Source organism: Stegodyphus dumicola, chromosome 1 (genome assembly GCF_044657685.1).
Source record: "Stegodyphus dumicola isolate Sdum_Otavi_A_Nest chromosome 1, ASM4465768v1".
Lineage (NCBI taxonomy): Eukaryota > Metazoa > Arthropoda > Arachnida > Araneae > Eresidae > Stegodyphus > Stegodyphus dumicola.
The window spans coordinates 154366588-154386563 of NC_140768.1; the positions used below are offsets into that span (position 1 = coordinate 154366588).

Below are 19976 nucleotides of genomic sequence, written 5' to 3' on the forward strand. Positions count from 1 at the left end.
GAATTTTTTACTTACCCCATTAGATTTCTCTTTATTGGACTTTATTGTCGAAAGCAGTCGAAACTCACAGTGAAAGGATTTATAATCTTGGACCACCTCAAAGAGTGAACCATACAAGCAGTTACAAGTGCTATACCAGATATCCTTACCAGAGTATGGACAGATACCGAATATCGCTATGGCTTCTTTCCGGATGTTATAGTGCACACGTTGGTGGCTTTTTTCAAAAACCTAAATTAAACAGTCGTTTGAAAGAAAGTTAATTTAAAAGCACTTTAAATCTATTTGACCTAATATTTGCTTCATATAGACTTCGTTAAATCTCACCATTCATTCTCGGAGAACGAAATGTCCAGGTGCCGTAAAATAGCTTCCCCGGAAAGCAGGTTTAGAGTTGCCAGAAAATAGCAAGGGAAGGTAAGGTTGCTACATTTGGTGAGGAATTGTCAATTTGGCGACAAAACTGGCTATATGCTATAGACGGATGGAGAACTTTCTGGAACGAATTCATACTAGTTTAGCCCAGAATGTTCTCGAACGCAAACTAAAAGCTATATAAACCCTGCTACTACGCGGAGTTCATTGAATTGATAGTCGAGTCAGTTAAGTGTCACTGAGCGAGTGTCTCGTAGTCCAGTGCCGAGTTGGTTGTCGAGTGCATCGAGAGAGTCTCTTAGTGTATCGCGAGTTAGTGCATCGTCGAGTTTCATCTTAGAGTGTGTTGAGCTCCGAAAACGATCCAACCTAGTCGGGAGCTGTACTCTAGTGTATCGTCGAGTGCATCGCGAGCTGTAGCGTGAAGAAACTCGAGAGTATGTAGAGTTCCAAGAACGACCGAGCAGATTCGGGAGCTGTATTCTGGTGCTTTGCCGTGAAGCTGCTTTCACCGTTATAGCCTGAAGGCTGTGTCGCTGATTGTTCCAACGTATTTATAGTAGATCTTTGACAACTGTAAACGTGTTATTGGAGCTGTTCTGAGTAATACTGGCTAATAGATTGTGTTTCGATACTTCATCAAGGGTCGTCGTCATTCACTCCAAATTCACGAACCCTTAACGTGAAGAGAAAAACGTAACAATATTACATACCGTGTCCACAAAAGTCATTTCCCGCATTCGCAACCGCGGGTTATGAATATATCTATTAACTTCTAATTACAAAAATGTTTTAAATGATGCAAAAATTCACGTCTTTTGCAATAAAGCACTCTGTACTGCGTTAAATGCTTACGGAATTTAGTTATATTCACCTGCAACTGTCAGCGTCGCTTTTCGTGTGTCTTCTCCAGCTTTATTCGTAGCCTTGCAAGTGAAAGTTCCTGCATCTTCGATAGCTTTTATTATGCCTTCCAGTTTATAAATGTCACCACTTCCAGAGATGGTAAAAATGCCATTACTCGTAACAGGTTTGCTGTCTTTCAGCCTGGGAAATAAAAAAACAATCAATTAAAATTTCCAATACGAATGCAAATTTCATTCACAAAGTATGTTTATAATATATCTCTGAAATCAAGCTACTTACTTAGATTTCCTTTAATATTCACTTCTTGGTGCAGAATTTTTAAACCAGTGCACTAAAGACACATTCATAATACGGCATAAGTCTTCTAAATAAACTAAACATGATTTGGTAGTAGAAGACTTTTATTTACAAAGTCTGAAGAATTTTTATTGATTGAACATTAAGGGGAGTTATTTGAAATTAGGTTTAATTTATGTCTTTGTGCAACCCAACGGCTTTCAAACGCGTTGTCCAGGCAAGACAGAGTTCAAAAAATGGTAAATGGCAACAGCAAGGAAAGGAGTTTAAAAAGAAGAAAACAATTAAACTAACAGTTACTGACAAGATATAAAAGTTGTTGAAGAGCACAGACAGTGAAGGATAAGTGTAAACAATGGGACAGGAGTTCTGTTAATATTTTGTCTAGTGCCTTCAGGCTTTTATATGACTGGTAATTCTTCCTATACGATGTGAATAATAAAATGTGAATATAATTTAGCAATAACGTTTTCTGTTACAATACCAACACACATTCTATTATAAAAGCAACACGCATTATAATATCAACAAACAACAAATAAATGTTACTTTTAAAGAAGAAGAATAAAATATTTACGAAGCTTAGCAACGCTTAGGTTTATGCATTTTGGTTATATCTACTATTTAAAATTATCTTTAATTTATTAAGAGAAAATGTATATTATGGTATTAAGAAACATATTTTATATATAAAATTTCATTACATCCAGAGAATTACTTTATATGCAATTAGCAAAATGCATTATAGTGCAAAATGTTTTATCAAAATAATTTATAAAGTTTAACTCTTCGTCGACAGAAATACGAATATGGACAAAATTCGTCAATAAAAACTTCGTTAATGCAATACATTAGGAAATATGCGTCAAAATTCTATGTAATAATCGCTGTCTTAAATAATCCACATTTTGATCGTACACCGTACAAGGTACAAAAGAAGATAGTAATAAAATAAATACTTCTATTTTTTATGGTGTTGCCATAGAACATATAATAATATACTCAAAGTTATTATCGTAATGCAAGAAAAATGCCTTCCAAATTTACCATGAAATTTCTGGTGTCGGATATCCGTACACTTCAACTTCAAATTTAAACTTTTCATTCATATCCACGGACTGGTCTTGCATATCTCTCGCAAACACTGGTGCTTGTGCTGTGAAAAAAAGGAGCAATTATTGACGAAGAGACTCATTTCTGAATTATAATGAAAATATGTAATGTGTACACTACATGACACTTGAACGGCCTATTGAATTATACATATTTTTGCTGAATTTCATTTAAACGTTTTCCCTCGAATTTCATTACAGATATATTTGTCATTCAATCATTTCAGTTCTCAATTCGCGGCAGGGCATAAATTTATAAAAAAGCACCTTGATTAAAAATTGTAAAGCATAGAAAAACCTAAAACACCAAATACAGTTTACAACAGCAGAAAAAAAGCAATTTTTACAATTAAAATTACAATTCCTAAGCAAAAACAAGCAATTTGGCTAGCAGGTAGGAAGACAGATTTTCTGTGCACAAAACTGAAACTTAACTTTTGGTTTAACTTTGCAAAAAAGACACTGAATTGGTGCAACAACTGACTTAATTCACTGTTCTACTAAACGTTTAAAATGTAAACAAATGGCAGCTTCATTCGGCCTAGAGAAACTTCGACTTTTCGGTTTTTGATAATTGTACAACAATTGAAACTCAGATGCAGATTACCTAAAGGCATAAAACCTTTAACCGGAACATAAGAACAGCATCATTCAACCACTTTAAAAGCAGAAAATGCACAATTCACCAACATATAAAAATAAAATATTTAGCTTATAGAGCCGGTTAACAGGGTAGGAACATCTGTATATAACATATATATATATATATATAATTAATAAGCTAGGTAGTAAGTACAATACAAAAAGACCAATTTGGTCTAAAATTTTTATGCGCTTGTGGTCAGAGTGTACATTAGAACTTCTAACAGAGAACATTTCAAGGTGTAAATCTAGCAAAATCGATGACTCGAATACCCGATCATGTCTTCTTAACCTGCTTCTGATTATTGTCAAAACTTACAAGATGTGTGGGTAGTTTTTATGAGACCCTTTAAATCGTACTTGGTTTTATTTTTCCTCTTAAATTAGGTAAGTGACAATGCAGACATCTGAAGGAAGCTAGTCAGTTATTACTCCAAATCCGATATTGAGTGAGCCTAATGCTTAAGGGCCGACTAAAGTAATAAAAAGTTGACTAGAGTAACTAGTTAAATTCAGCCTTCATCTCACTTAAGGACATAGGTAAGTATAATTATGAATAATTCCTCTGCTCAGGAGAACATGCCAAGAGTTTCTGAATTATTTACAAGATATATTATACTTAAATAACTTACATACGTAATAAACGCCATTATGCTATTTTTGGTGTACCTTTGATGGAGAGATTTGCTTCGCATTTTGCTTCTCCTGCCGAATTCTTAGCAATGCAACTGTAGCGGCCAATTTCGTCGTTTTTCACAGCTTTGATAGATACGGCGTACTTGTTGCTCTCGGCGTCGGAAACGATGTCGTAAGTACTGTCCTTTTTGATTGGGATGTCGTCTTTTAACCTAAATAATAAAGCAAAAAAATATAGCTTCCTATCAAGCAGAGATATTTACATAATCTAAATTTTTACACATTAAAATTCTGGATACGTGATTTAGGAGCTTTAGCTATGCAAAGAAGGACAAATATTATCTAATATAGATTCTCCGAAAATAATGTTTGCATTCTTTGAGCGTTATTAACACGAACATTAATAAAAATAAGTAAACATTATCTTTGGTAACATATACCTTAAAAATCAAGCGAGAAGAGGCAGACGCCAAAGTGAAACAAAAAATTAGGCATTTCAACAACTTTATGTTTGGCGTAGATTTTAGTCAAGACTTTATCGAACCAGGTACTGGTTCCCCTTCACCGGAAGCAAAGAAATCTGCAAGGAAGATGAATTGGTATGAATTGAGGTATCTATGAGTATTTAGTCCTGAGGACTTTTACTCAGAAATTATTTACCCTGCGGGGTACGTCTTAGTGAGAAGAAAATCCACTTGCTTGGATAAAAAATGAGTCCAATGTAGGGAAATCATCTTCCGCTGTTTTCTGTGCCCATAACTTTCGAGTTTCTGAATCTACCTTTTGAAGCAACATAAATATTAACCATAGATCCCTAGAAGTTGCTTCGTCACCAAGAGCTTTTAAACCTCAGATAACTTCATCGGAAGTATCAGCTAATTGTCGTAAATTAACATTATCAACCTGTGAAACACATTTTTGATCCATAAATGTTTTAATTAACGATTGTACGATTTGTTTCTTTTTATCGTACCTAGCGAGCAATTTTGCCCATGCTTCTTCATAAGAATTATTTGATAACGGAATATGTTTAATTATAGAAGCTGGTTCATCAGCAAATGATCCGATTAAATACTGAAATTTCTGTATATTCGATAAAGAAGTATTATGCACTGTTGCAACAAACAAATCTTTAAAATTCATCCAGTCATTAAAGTTACCCGAAAAAATAGGAATATTTAACTTAGGTAACTTAAAGTTACTAATATTAGAATTTCCTGTAACATTTGGCACATTAGCCACATTTAATACATCTAATAAATTTTGATACTGAAGTTTCAAACTAAAATACTTCGATTCAAAATCTTCAATTTCTGACTGTTCTTTTGGTAATTGGGCATCAAATTTATCAAAATCTGAATAAATCCTTTCCAAGCGCTCCAGATGTAAAATTAGTTCATTTTTAGATAAATCGGAAGAAATAGTATTCTCAAGCCTTCTGAAGGCCGCTTTTGCCCTACTGCGCAATCTAATGACAGTAGCTTGATCCATAATAAGTAATCGAAGTATTCAAGTTCAAAATGAAAATCAATACAAAATAGATATAAAACTTCAAGAATCAAATTCAGATGTAAATCGAAATAAAAAGCACTTATCTGTACTTGAACTGCTGACGAATTCTCGATCTGATCTCGCCGGTGCCTCCAGAAATTCGTTTACGTTCCTCGTATTAGAATGGCGCCGACATGGATGACGCAGTTTCGGTTTTGATTATACTTAATAAATTCAAGACTCTTGGTGCATTTAAATGAAACTGAAGACATTTAATAATATAACATTCACACGTAAACATTTAGTAATAATTCAGGAGTACAGATAAGCTTTAACTCTTTCGCATCGAGAGAGGGCAAAATCTCAATTCCCCAAACATCGAAAACGCCCGTATCTAAGAATTTCTCTTGGAATGCTTTTCCTTCCCCCATGACAAGTTGAATACTACAGCGCTAACAATAGTCTTACTTAAGTAAAGCGAGAACTTCTTCGACGCTTTGACACTGTGTGAAGTTCCCCCTTGGGACGGGATTGCAACTTCGGTCATCAGAAGCTAAACACTGACAGTAAACAAAGGAAACAAGGAAGCTACTTTTAGTAGCTTCAAAAGAATGATTGACATGTGATTTAACAACACCTGAAAGCAATGAGTAATGCAGTAACGTGATGGGGGAAAGCACTGGGTAGGAAATTATTCAGGCGTTTCGGGCGTCCAGCCGATGTCTGAATGCTCGGGCGTCTGGGGCGACTTCGATGCGAAAGAGTTAAAATAGGAATTACAACGTTTACAGGTCAGCTACGCTTTTAGAGACCGAATTCTACGAAAGACAAATCTCAAAAGCGTGTTGCCAACGCAGGGCAACGAAAAGATAGAAATTAATTCGATAGGCGTGGAAGTGAACAACCGCTGAGTACAAAAAGTTCGATTACGGACAAACGAGCTGGCTGTAGCTTTTCTTAACTATATAATGTGAATAGTGACCATTAGAAAATCTTCCACAAAAGCATTTCATCCTTTTGGGAGTATTAGCATTTGGGTACTTTTCCACACTTCAGTAGCGACAGCCAACTTTTTTTGACATCATACACAATTCCTTCTCTCTCAAACCTGCCGATCTTACTGTCTTGAGTTAGTTGAGAATCAAATTCTGTCATACCTCGTTTTTTACAATTCACGTAAAGTCTAGGTTTCCCAATAATACCTTAACTTTTACTTTCGCTGCTCGAGAAAAAGTGCGGTAATCTCTGCCGCTTAGAATACACTTATACAGAGGCTGTATAAGGTATTTCTCCCACTTTCTTCGCATTCTTTAGTGGTGTAGTGGTCAGCACACTCGGCGCGTATTCGAGAGGTCCGTGGTTCGAGTCCCGGTGGGGGCATTGCTTATTTTTCACATGTTCTACTTCAAAATAATCTAATGTCTCTACAGTTCCTCGCAAATGTTTTAGAGATTCAATTTTGCTATAAAAATACCATCTGCTTGTAAATTTGTTAACTGTAGCTGTATTTTTTAAAGTAAAAATTATAGTCTGCCATTTTATAGTTATATCTTCATGTAAATTGGCGCTTTTAAAGAAGCAACGGAAGGAAGGCTGTGCAAATTCAAAATAATGAGATGGGAGAAAATGGCAAAATCAACTTCACATATTATCAATAACATATTTTATACCCAGTTTCAAATTTGAAATAGCTCCTCTTTCCCAAATTCCCATTCATTAGTAGAACTACATCAAGACAAAGCAAGCAGTCACACGTCAAAATTCATTGTTGATTTTTCTGGGGGGGGGGGGAATTGAACAAAAAAAGGGTATCGAGGTCATGTCCTTTACTCATGTCCCTAGTAAATTTCTTGATATGTCATCAATGGGTTTCTGCGGTTTTAAGCTTTTAAAAAGCCGATGATCCCAAGCTGTACTCACAAACCTCTTTTGACTTTGGAAACCTGTCCGAGAGGAATGGGATCAAATATCTTTTCCGATACTATAAAAAGCTCTATTGTCTTGGAAATTATGGTTTAGAAACATCGTGAAGAATACGGCTTATCAAATGGCAGATTTAAATTACAAAAGTTTAGGCAAAATATTTCTTTAAATACAATGAAATCTATCTAGAACACTTGCGGACACCTTCACTAACTAAGCAAAACTGATGATCGTTTGCAAAGCATCGTTTACAAAACTGATGACAGGACGCAAGTTACTCACATTCAGTGTAGACATAGGAGCTTCAGATGCAAAATATTCGACCAGTCTTCAAAGAATGCAAATGTTACTTTGGAACACTTTGGAATCATGTTCAATATCACTTCTATTTTCTAACTCTAAAACTATATAACAAGTAAACATTGTTATAATTTCCTATCGGAGAAATAATCCGCAAATTAAAGAACTCCGTAGAAAAATGTAAAAAGCAGTTACTCGAACAGAAATATATTGAGACATAATTTGCTGTCTGAGGAAGAACTCTGGTAACAAAGAACATTGTAGAAATGTATTGTTTCTCAATATTACTTCAAACTTTTAAAATAAATAATACATTCAACTAACTACACTGAGTTTGAAAGTATTCTACATGAATCCCAAGTTAATAAAGAAAAGGACTTTACATACACTGAAATTGATATTGCTATTGCCTCTTTTCGTGAAAAAATTGCCCCTGGGCCGGACGGGATCGGGGTTACTATTGTTAAGACATTATATTCATCCTGCCCTTCCTTATTGCTATTTCTTTACAATAAATGTCTGAATCTGAATATATTTCCTAAGGCATGGAAAACTGGAGAGCTGATTCTTATACCAAAAACAAATGATAAATTTAGACCGATATGTTTACTGAATATTATGGGTAAGTTACTTGAAAAACTGATAACTAATAGACTTCAATTTGTTATTTATACCAAAAATTATATCTCAGACTCTCAATATGGCTTTCGTAAGGGCAGAAGTGCAGATTTTGCGCTTTATAAAGTAGTTTAAGAAATAAGATGTAAACGAATACTTTATCATGTGGCCCTGGTCTCGTTTGATGTCCAGGGTGCATTCAACACAGTAAAATGGTCTTCTGTTTTGTACACATTAAAGAAACTTGATGTTTCAAGTCAAACGTTTGACACAGTCAAGGATTACTTCAGACACAGGTATTTGGTCTACAACGGAGAACTTAGAGAATTCAACATTAAATATGCCATGAATAAAGGTTGTCCCCAGGGCTCCTGTAGCGCTCCCCTGTTCTGGGGTCTTATTGTAAATAATTTGCTCAAGGATGTAAATATACCTAATATTTCCACTTATTGTTACGCAGACGACTTATTATTTTTAATATATGATGTTTCTTTGGATAAAATTGAGTCCCATTTCAGGAAATTGGGACGCGTTCTAATTAGTTGGACTAAAGAAAATATTTTATTTAACATGGATAAAACTTGTGGAATTTTTTTCCCAAAAGAAGGGAAAAAAGTAAAGAATCCAAGACTTAAATTTCTAGGCAAAACCATCAAATTTTATAGTACAATTAAATATCTGGGTGTCACACTGGATGAAAAATTGACTTTTATAGAACATTTTAAGAATATCCATAGAGCAACCGACAAGATCTTAAATTTCTACAGGACTCAATTTAACGTTAATACTTTACAGGTCAAGAGTGATATTCTGAAAAATCTGTATGACAATGTTATTATACCTAAGATTATGTACGGTATCGGAGCTTGGGGCCGCCGGGCAGGGGAGCTTGTCAGGTTGAGAACTAAGCTTGATTCAATACAAAGAGGATGGCTTCTGATTATCACTAGATGCTTTAGAACAGTTTCATCTGAAGTCGCATGTATTTTGGCCGGGGTTCCCCCTCTCTCCATTCATTATAAATTTTTCTACAATAAATTCCTATTACAATATTCAATAGAAAGCTCTCTTATTCTGGATGGAATCAAGGTTGAAAGCAACGCATTTGCCCAAATTGACAATAATTCGATTTAACCAAGACAGAGACATGGTATTTTATTTGATTGCAATGTATTGACTACCAGCGAATATGAAATCTATACAGATGGGTCAGGTTTTGAGGGAGGTGTGGGATGTGCGTTTGTCGTATATTTTTATGGTTTGGAGATCCATTATAAAAAATACATACTGGATAAACATAATTCAGTTTATCAATCAGAGCTATACGCCATTTATAAAGCCTTGGAATGGATTAAATCCAATTTGATCTATAAATGTACAGTTCATATATACTCGGATGCCTATTCCGCACTCGTCGCCCTCTCTCGGCCGGACCATAAAAATGATATCATGAATAAAATTAAAAATGATTATATGAATTTAAAATATAAAATGTCAATCAATATTCATTGGGTAAAGGCCCATATTAGTATCATTGGGAATGAGAGGGTGGATTCCCTGGCAAAGGAGGCTGCCCTGGGGGATGGGATCTCCGAAGGTGATCTACAACATTCTAAAAAAGTTACAATTAGCAAAATGAAAGATCACATGTATAAAACCTGGTCTGATCAATGGAATGTGTCTCCTAGAAGATCAGAGGCCTTGTCAAATATAATAATTAAGAAGAATATGCCTATATTTTGTGATAAAGACTATAATCAATTAGTAACAGGGCATGGACGCTTTCCTATGTACTTACAGAGATTCCACCTCCAGGGGGTAAATTTATGCCTTAAATGTGATACTGCTGGTGACTGCATTCATTTTATTGAAAGTTGTACACTCACCAGGGGGGTAAGAGCCTTACATGGAATCGGAAGTGTAAGAGAAATGATTCAAAATTATAAAAAAGGAGTAAAATTTGCACAAGACATTATGAAAGTCATCAATTCTCATAAACATGTCATCGGTATCTCTGACTGATCGAGCTAACATACTGAAAGCGTTCAATTTATGGAAACTACCCTTAAAAGGAGAGAAAGACTTTATATGCAAAGGTCCAGGGACAGCTTAAGTGTTTTTATGTGCCGTGTTATTCTTTTTAGTATACTAACCTAATTTTCTTTTTTTTCTGTTAAGCTGCTAAATTGATTTTTTTTTTTTGGGGGGGGACACGGCCGGCTCGTGTCGTTTGTTGTTGGAGGGGTTGCGCCCGCTTTTCTTCATAAGGTTCAACAAACCAGGTGGAAGGGCTGCGCCCGTATAAAACAAAACAAAACAAACAAAACATTCAACGAATTATTTTTGTTAAGGTCATCATTTCAAATACAAAATTTTCATGTATTGGAGAAAAGGGGAAAATATTGCTATATACAAACACAAAAGGAAAAGCTTTGGCATTAATGTTACAAAAACTTTTTTATATTTGAAAAATCTGCTGACGAATGCAGACTCACCAGCTAACTTCCGGTATGGGGAAACCAGAGATCTTTGCTTTCAGTCTTGCCGGAGCTCCATATCTCACTTCTAAGTCTTGAAGTTCTTCAATATGGGGAGCGGTAGGTTCTGAATAAAAATGTGTATTAAATTATTTACATTTTTAATTAGTACAAAAAATAGAAAAATATGTCTGGAAAAGATATTTAAAAAGAGAAATTTCGCTAACGAGATATTTATTGAGGCCCGATGGCGCAGTGGCTATCGCATCGCGCAGCAGCACCATAGGTCCGGGGGTTCGATCCCCAAACTGAGCAAGGTCGATTCAGCCTTTCATCTCTTGATTTCCAGCCTTGGGTCGATAAAAATGAGTACCAAATTCGCTTGGGGGCTAAACACTGGGATCCTGCCACAAGCTGATCACTTGCTCATGGCATATGCTTACGCACCCCGGGGCCTACAGTCAAGAAAGAAGACTTCGAGGCACTGCTGGGCTTGGCCCACTGAGTTTAGTTTATATATTTATTATGACGAGGAAGACAAGGATTTTGCGTTGGATACTCGGTTGGCTCCGTGTGAATGGATCGTGGAGAAGAACATCTAATTTACAGCTATCGGTATTGTTAAAAAACTCTGGCAACTAACATTGGGGTAGATCCTAGGTAAGATGAATCGGTTGTGCCGAAAATGACCTAAATATTTTAAAGGTCAAAAACTGGGAAAGCAGATGCCTAGAGAAGAATTCTGGAAAAGGCCAGGTTTTCGTTTGAACGAAGAAGCAGAAGATACTTATTATTCGGATATGCCATTTACTAAAATAAAAATTAAAACTACTACCGGGCCTTCAATGTCATTTTGAAACTATCAAAAATTAAATTTAATAAATCCAAAACACGGCAAATTTGAGCGAGAAGGATAAATTCTCGTCGCCTACTTCTTTCAACTCTTTCCCACCGGAGAGGTCAAAATTTCTTTCAAACATTCATATGAAACGCCTGTATGCGTAAATTTTTGTTAGAAAGTCTTTCTGCGGTTTCATCCACCGTGGGCAGAGCGAGCATCACTAGTCAAACTCAGACGCTAAGAAAAGGAGAGGAAAGGTGTATTCAAATAACTGAGCTGCTTTTAGTCGCTTCAACAGAATGATTAGCATGTCGTTTAACAACTCACGAAACTAGTGAGCCATGCAATAACGTGATAGGGGAAACCACCAGGTAGAAAAGGGTCTCAAGTGTTCGGGCGACCCTCTGATGTCTCAATGCACGGGCGTTTCGGGTGAAAAAGTTAACATATTTCGTATCATGGCTTGCAAGAAAATATAGCATTCCCCTGTCTTAGTGTAAGTGCTTAACCCGTCCAGCTAGCAATTAAAACGGGTGGTTTTCATGTCACAGGCTTAAAAAGAATCCTAATGTTTTTATAGAGTTTCTTTGATCTTTTCTCTGAAACCGTGAATCTACAGTGGTTTACACTTGTTTCGGACACCTATCTCATTCTTCATTCATATGAAAATGTCTTTCCAGCATTCTCATTCGATCACCTGCCTTTCGGACACAAGTTTCCGTTTTGAAATTATTTACATAGATTTATTTACATAGATCTTACTTTCCAACGTACTACTTTTCCTCTGTTTGAAGCTCTGCTTGTTTTAAAAGAAATATCATCAAAATATTCCTCACAATAAAATAATTCATTCTAAAAGGGGTAATTGTGACATAATAATTTAGACTTTTGATAGTTTTGTCCAGATGTTTTTGAAAACGATGCTTCTTGACATATTTTGTTTTAAATGAAAGTATATTATAATAATTTTTGTCTGCATTTGGGAATTATTACTCTTTTAGCAGAATATATTAATTAAGGATGAAAACACGTGTGCCCGGAAACAGATGTGAACCACTGTAAATATCGTCTGTTTATAGAATCGGAATCATTTTCGAATATTTTTTTTTTCTACATACGACAAAAAGAAATTTACTGAGAATATTTATTGATTAGTAAATATTATGTACTTTGAATTACCTAATTTATTTCACTCTAATATAAAATTATAGAATGAAATAAATGAGAATTCAATATCTTAATTATTTTAATAAAATTTTAGCTTTTTGGGTGTTAATTCTAAATATGGAAAATATATTTTGAAAACGAAGGACAGGCTCTATCTCTAACAACAGGCTCTATCTCTTTTACAGAAAAAAAAAAAAAAAAAAAAAAAGCAAAAACAGCTGGCACCATTACTTTGTGAAAATGCATTTAATAGCTGTTCTTTGAAATTAACGTAAAAGTGAATTCCGTATTATCTACTATTAAAATTATCGTTTATGTCTAATAGCTATTTCTAGCACCGGTTAGTATACCAGCTCCTAATTCGGAGTTAGATAATCATTATTTTTTGTATTTAATGCGTATTCAGTTGTGAGATCTAGCAGAAAAGAAATATTAACAACATTTCAACCGTTACATTTTCAATGTGAATCGCATACCTAGCACTTTACTCGAAAGATGGCAGCACTAAATTTTAAAACTTAGTAATTTACGCGAGAGATGGCAGCACTAAAGATCGGTGTTAAAGTCGATGAACTAATGAACTCGGGAAATGTTTTTATTGCTTTATAATTTAAAAGAGGACTAAAATATACTCATGATTTTACTGGGATTTTATAAACTTTAATTACCTGTTAAAAACTGAAATACTTGAAGGAAAATATGGCACTTTTATATCACTTTAGTGCAGAGGCGTAACTAGGGATTTCAGCGCCCGGAGACAACTGAACGCTTTTCGCCCCTTTCTGTGTGCCAAGAATGGAAAACATTTCATTTTAAAATTTCGTAACATCAATTTTGCGCCCCGTGGATACTGCGCCCGGGAACAGATGTCCCCCCTTGCCCCACCCTAGCTACGCCACTGCTTTAGTGTACGAAAAAAAGTAAAATCTGAGCTGCAAGTACGTTTCTATATCCTCCTTCAATTCTAAAAGTCATTTCTTGCAGTTAAATTATACCACAATTATTTTTATGACTTCTTTCCCCGTAAATTCTTTAAATTTTGATGTTAAAAATGCCCATTAATATATTTCAATACAACACAGTTTTTCTCTTTTTAATATTAGGAATTTTTTAATATTAGGAATTTTATTATCATCTGATTTTAGTAAAATTGGTACGAAGAAGGATACCCATTTCAATAGCTATGTTTACCATAATATAGAATCTTTGATTGCAGTTTTAAGAAATTTTAATTTATATGTTAAGTAACCAATATTTTCTTTTTATTTTATTTATTTATTTATTCATATTTTAGAAATATATATAGCCTTTCATATTGCTGATATCTTCCATAGAGGGCGTTGAGCACCCCTCAACTGTGTGAGAAAAGTTTCGATTTGAGTCAGAGTTGGCCTGGGTTATGAGAATGTAGTGTAATGAGCTGTGTAACGCATATTTGCTATGTAACTGTACTATGTAATGCAATGTATATAATTAAAAGTGTTTATTTAAAATGTGGGGCAATTTTGAAGGAGCATACTTCACACATAAATTACTAAAATATATGTGCTACGCACAGAGGCTTCTACCTATATATGGCAAATTTATCATTTTCCAGCATGGAAATAGCGTTTAATTTTAACTTTTGTCTATTCATATTTTTTGCACATATTTTAATATTTTATTTGACTTTAAAAGAATTAAATTTTCAGCAGGGATTTCTTTTTCTGACAGGACTTTTTCAAAACGTAGCCTACAACTACGAATCTGGCATTAGAAATAACGATATAATAAAACTTTGTGCTAACACTTAGCCTAATCTATTCAGAATGCATGAAAATCGGTGCATCTTTCTGGCAAGGCCATGGGAACTAGACTTCGGGGTAGACTTCCGTTGATATCGATCGTGTTGAAAATGACCTAAAATTTTAAAGGTCAAAAACTGGAAAACAGTTGCCTAAAGCAGAGATACCTGGACAAGGCCTGGACCCACACCTGGCTGTCCAGCCAATAAAGCAGAAGAACACTTAGCCTCTTTATTCAATATATAGCTGATTGCTAATTTGTTATTCAGTTATAGTAATACAAAATATATTTTAGAGAACGAAATTGCTTTAACGTAAATAAATAAATCATTTAAAAAAATATGAAAGGGTTCAGATTTTAACGGTCGCGGAAAAGGGCTCTTTTGAAATTTAATATGGTTTACAAAAGGAGCTTGTCGACAGAGATGGTCCACAGTGTCTTAGATGAATATGCATATTAACACAGGAGCTTTATATATATATCTTATGTATGCTTAAAAATGAAAAAAATATGTAATGTAATACTATAAAAATATCTAGTGTTAAATTAGATATATCATGAATTCAATCTATTTTATTGAAATGAATCCGATTAAAAAATAAAATAATAATAATATTCTTAAACACTGCATTCATTGTTTCTAAATATGTGAACAAATAGATTGAATATGAAAGAATTCAGATAGATCGAATATGAAAGAATAATATACTACATTTTTCTGAATGGCAATAGAATCGAATGAAAAATGAAAAATACATACCTTTGACAGTAAGCTGAGCGCTTTCTTTAGCTTCTCCATATTTGTTCACTGCTTTGCAAGTGTACTTAGAAGTGTCAGATATTTTCAGATCTTTCAGAGTGAGGGTGTACGTGTCGCCGTCAGTTTTGATCAAAACGCAATCACTCTCTTCTAAAGTATCACTTTCTTTAAACCTGGAAAAGATAAAAATTATGATTTTTAATCGAATAGAATTTAATCCTGTTTAAAACATGTATTGTTTCATTGAAGTATATCAGCATTTATGGTTGAAGAAGTGATAATTAATTTTTAAAGAAAGTTTTATTTCACAAAAGTTAACTTTCTATTTTATAAAAGGGGTTTTTAACATATATAATATATTTGTTTGTGTAGAGAATATTATTAGGAATTCACGTGTAGGGCTCTGGCGTATATAGTAATTTAACTTTACAGGAAGGTTATATTACATTCACTATCATGCCAAAAAAAAAATTGTTTTCACGGGTTTTAATTGCAGGTACCTTTCGAAAATCTATTTTTTGTGCAAGGTGTACATTTATTCGTCTACGATAGCTCTGTGCATATTAAAAATATTTTCCTGTACATATTTTTTCTTAATCATAGTTTTTCAATTTTCTATGAATTTCGATGAAATACATACCTTTACATCTGAGATCACTATATTGATTATTTTTAATAACATCTATGAAAACTGACGGTTTCACTAAATTCATTATCCCTAAGTTTTGCAAATTGAAGCCTTTAACATTTATTTATTCCAACGCACACTAAACTCTTCCTCAGAAACCAATTATAGCAGGTTCTGAATTACAACAAAATGCTTTATGAAAAGTGAAATAACTATTAAAATATATTTACCATGTTATTTCCGGCTGAGGCTTTCCCGTTATTTTTGCCTCTAATCTCGCAGCATCTCCTACAACAATAACTTGATCATACAGATGTGTGATAAACATGGGAGCCTGAGTATCTTTCTTCGCTGCAAAAGCATATAATTTGTTAATACATAACATCAGATAAAAACACAACAGATAACCAACATTCATCACATTCCACTTTTGTAACTTAGCAGCTTTTATGAAAATACATTTAAGCAGCGCTATTAACATTCATTCATAATATCATAATTCTGCTACTTACATTTCACGGTAACCGTAGCTTGTTGAGAAACTTCTCCCACTTTGTTCTTTGCCTTGCATATATAAGTACCACTGTCTTCAACGGCACATTCTTCAATTACTAGTCGCTGGTTAGCCCCTTGACTTGTTATTTCGTATTGATCGGAAGCTTTAATTTCCTTTTTGCCAAGATACCTGTCAAAGAAAATTCTTAATGGTCTCAAATGAACAAACTTCATATGGAAATGCGTTCAAAATGCAGTACGCGCAAATTAGATATAAAATGCTCGCTATCTATTGAAAGGGCTGGTAATCTTTGCGCAGTTAAAATTACAGAGGCTTTTGTACAATTACAGACGATTTTCATTATATTCACACAAATATTTTACCCCAAACTGTTGTGTTTTAAATGTTCTGTTTGATAACATTTATTCTTCATTATCTTGTAGATTTTCTCACTTTGTAAATGCTAAATTACAGTTGAGCGTGAAGAATCTTAAGAACTGATAAGCGAATAATCGCTTGAGTTCGTGTGACAAGAAACAACAAGATGGAAAGGTAAATAACCCTTTATTACTCAAATAAGATTTAACGAAACTCCGTCTTGGAGTGTACAATAAAAGCCGTCACTTGAGCTTGAACTAAAGAGGCTAAGAAGTAAACTAAAACTAAGATTAACTAAAGAAAAAAGAGATATAGCCGAAGCTATCAAGATTCTAACCGAGTTGGCCCCTTAACGCTTATTGACTGCGAAGCTATCAAGGGCCTAAAAACGGTCGAGCGTAGTAATAGCTTACGAGAGAGAAGCTTAAAAAGGAGGATGCGTGCAGACAGAATACCTGGGAACTCTCCCGCTAAGACCAAAGAACTTCGCTGTTAAAATACCGCTCCTTCTCATTATATATTCAGATTTGATTCTAAAACTACGTTCTGACCGGAAGTAGTAAGTTGAAGGTAAGAATTTGACAGGAAAGAAGTACCTCAAAATTTAACTGTTAATAAAATTAACATAATCCTTACAATCTTACGTATTATTTTTGGTTAGTATAATAATTTTTATTCAAGCTGTAAGTAAATTAATGGAGTTTGTTTGGTTGCTTTGTGTTATAGCAGCTAACGTTTTTGCTGTACTTCATTTGTTTTTGTGTGCACTTCGTAAATGTATTTGAACAACACCTATTCACTTTTCAATTAGGTACTTATCCGAGCCGGATACATGAAAAATCAACGATGTCTCGTTGGCATTGTACCTCTGAACCTTCCGATGCCAGCGGGATGTACTTTCAGTTATACCTCGAAGGTAAGCATTCAAGACAAAGAAAATGCTTTCAAGACTCCCGCACTTAAAGGGCACCTGCGAAGGGGGTAACTCAATCGCCAGATCCAGGTGATAACCACATTTTAGTTTCTGTAGAGTCATTAGGTTTAGATGTCGTCATTGGGATTCGAACTCCGGACTTACCAGCTGCTGGCCGAACGTGCTTCCGATCACACTTCGAAGACATGCGGGAGGAGGATGGAAATATCTTACTAATAAACTACTGATTGCTTTTCGTTCTGTAAAGTTTCAGTTTGTTTTCAGTTTGTTTGCTGTATCATCAAAATGTTAACCAATTAATCAAATAAGTAGCAATAAAAATCACATCAATAATTTCCCGAGAAATTCAGTTGTGATGAAGGTTCTTTCGCTGTATTTGCTCATAATTATCTAAAAATTACTGCAGTTGAACGAAAAAATTTAATATTCGTATGTTTATGATTATCGTCAAGGAGAAATCCTACCTTTAACAACCACAGTTTTGAGGAACTCCTTCTAAAAAATTTGTACAATATTTATTTTATGATACACGACTTTACTGTCACTTCTCCCTTTTCGCTCGTAGACACGTATGACGTAGAAAGAGAGAGTATTTTAAGGGAGGTTTTATATTATTTAGTCAGTGCGTGTTCCGCCTGCTGAAGGTCACATCACTAGTTGATATTCCACGTTGGCAGTCTGCCGATGTTGTTTTGTTCTTGCCAACAGCGTTTTTCACTCCAATACAGGTCTGAGTCAACTCGCGCTAATCATTTCTGCGTAGCCTTTGGGCTATCTTAAGATTTAACTCGATTTAATTTGAAATGCCTTATTTTTGAATTACGCCATAAAATCTGGCTTGTTTTGTAAGCACAAGAAGGGCCCTCAATTCAAATATATTGAGTTCTTAAGCTTAGTCTACATATAAAATCTTGACTTAGTGGATGCTAACTAATAGAGTGAGACTCTACAGATTTATTCATTGCTTTTCTGCTTGGATGTAGAATTAAAACTCTTCTCGTGTTTTACAATTTAATTAAGTAAATCTCTAAAAAACATTTCTCACTATAAAAGCATTTATAGATATAAATGTGTACTTCATATAATAAATGTGTTTAGATAGACATTTTTATAGATATAAATGTGTCTTACCATTTCACTTCAGGCATTGGTGAACCATCCACAGTCGTCTCTAATTTTATTGTGTCATCTTCACACAGAGTCACGTCAGTTAAATCTTTCAAGAAACGTGGTTTTCCTGTAAAAGGAAACAATATTTAAAGTGACATTCAATTGACCATCATAACACAATGCTAAATATTTTCTGCTTCCCATATGCATATACATTCTATTTGAAATAAACAGATATATTTTCTAATGTAAGTTACTTTTGTGTATAATATTTCTCTTTCCTAACACTGCTGTCTTGATCGGTTCAGTGCTACTGGCTGCTGTGTCGTTCGGCTCGGGTTCGGATCCCGGAGAAGACATCAGTGTCTGTAAATGCAGTGTTTTGTTTTGTACCTGCATGGCATGGGGCACTCAAAACACCTGGTGAGCCGGAAACCCTTTCGAGAGGTTTGGTGGTTTGAGAAGAGGGCTAGAACCGTATCCCCGATGGGTTCGGTATCAAAATTGCGGCGGCTAATAGGTGGTACAGAAGGATTAATAAGGTAAATTTTTGATGTCCCGCCTCACTGAAACTTGCACATCTTTCTATTGGAGAAATTATAAGTTTGGATGTAAATTAAGGATAATTCGGAGTCACGCGGAAATCGAACTCTAAAATAAATATCTCACCTGTAAAATCACTACACACATCTTCAAGAATCATATGCAAATTTCAGGAAGTAACCAGATGACACCGATGGTACGTCACAATGACGAGAGTGTAAGAGAGTGCTATATAAGGAATACATACAAAATTGTTCGCAGGCGCTTTATAAGCATTTTAGTGCAATAACCGAATAGTTATGACACAAAGGACGCATTTCGATGATTTTTTACGTGGTAGAATTATCGGCCGTCTGGAATGCGGGCGTATTCCCAAATGGAAGTATCAGACGAACTTGGAATTGCCCAGAGTGTTATCTCCAGGCTTTGGCTACGATTTCAAGGTGATGGTAATGTGAGTAGACGTTACAGCACAGGTCGTCCCAGAGTTACAACGCCGAATGAGGACCGGTATTTGGCAGTTACTGCCAAAAGAAACAGGCGGAGCACAGTCTCAGATCTGTCTCGTCAGCTCTCTTCAGCCACTGGTACGACAA

At 34.9% G+C, this 19976-nt stretch overlaps 1 protein-coding gene across 5 annotated transcripts in view; it reads right to left on the bottom strand.

Annotated features, from left to right (window-relative positions):
* Nucleotides 1-19976, bottom strand: part of LOC118200338 (protein Obscurin-like) — a 500451-nt gene that overhangs the window by 194368 nt on the left and 286107 nt on the right. For all 5 annotated transcript variants that reach the window (XM_085822284.1, XM_085822292.1, XM_085822266.1 and 2 more), the window contains 8 exons: nt 18859-18964; nt 16432-16604; nt 16150-16270; nt 15292-15464; nt 10757-10865; nt 3963-4141; nt 2587-2695; nt 1250-1422 (listed from right to left, as the gene is read on the bottom strand). In XM_085822284.1, the coding sequence (XP_085678410.1) occupies nt 1250-1422; nt 2587-2695; nt 3963-4141; nt 10757-10865; nt 15292-15464; nt 16150-16270; nt 16432-16604; nt 18859-18964 (1143 nt within the window). The remainder of the gene's footprint in view (nt 1-1249; nt 1423-2586; nt 2696-3962; nt 4142-10756; nt 10866-15291; nt 15465-16149; nt 16271-16431; nt 16605-18858; nt 18965-19976) is intronic.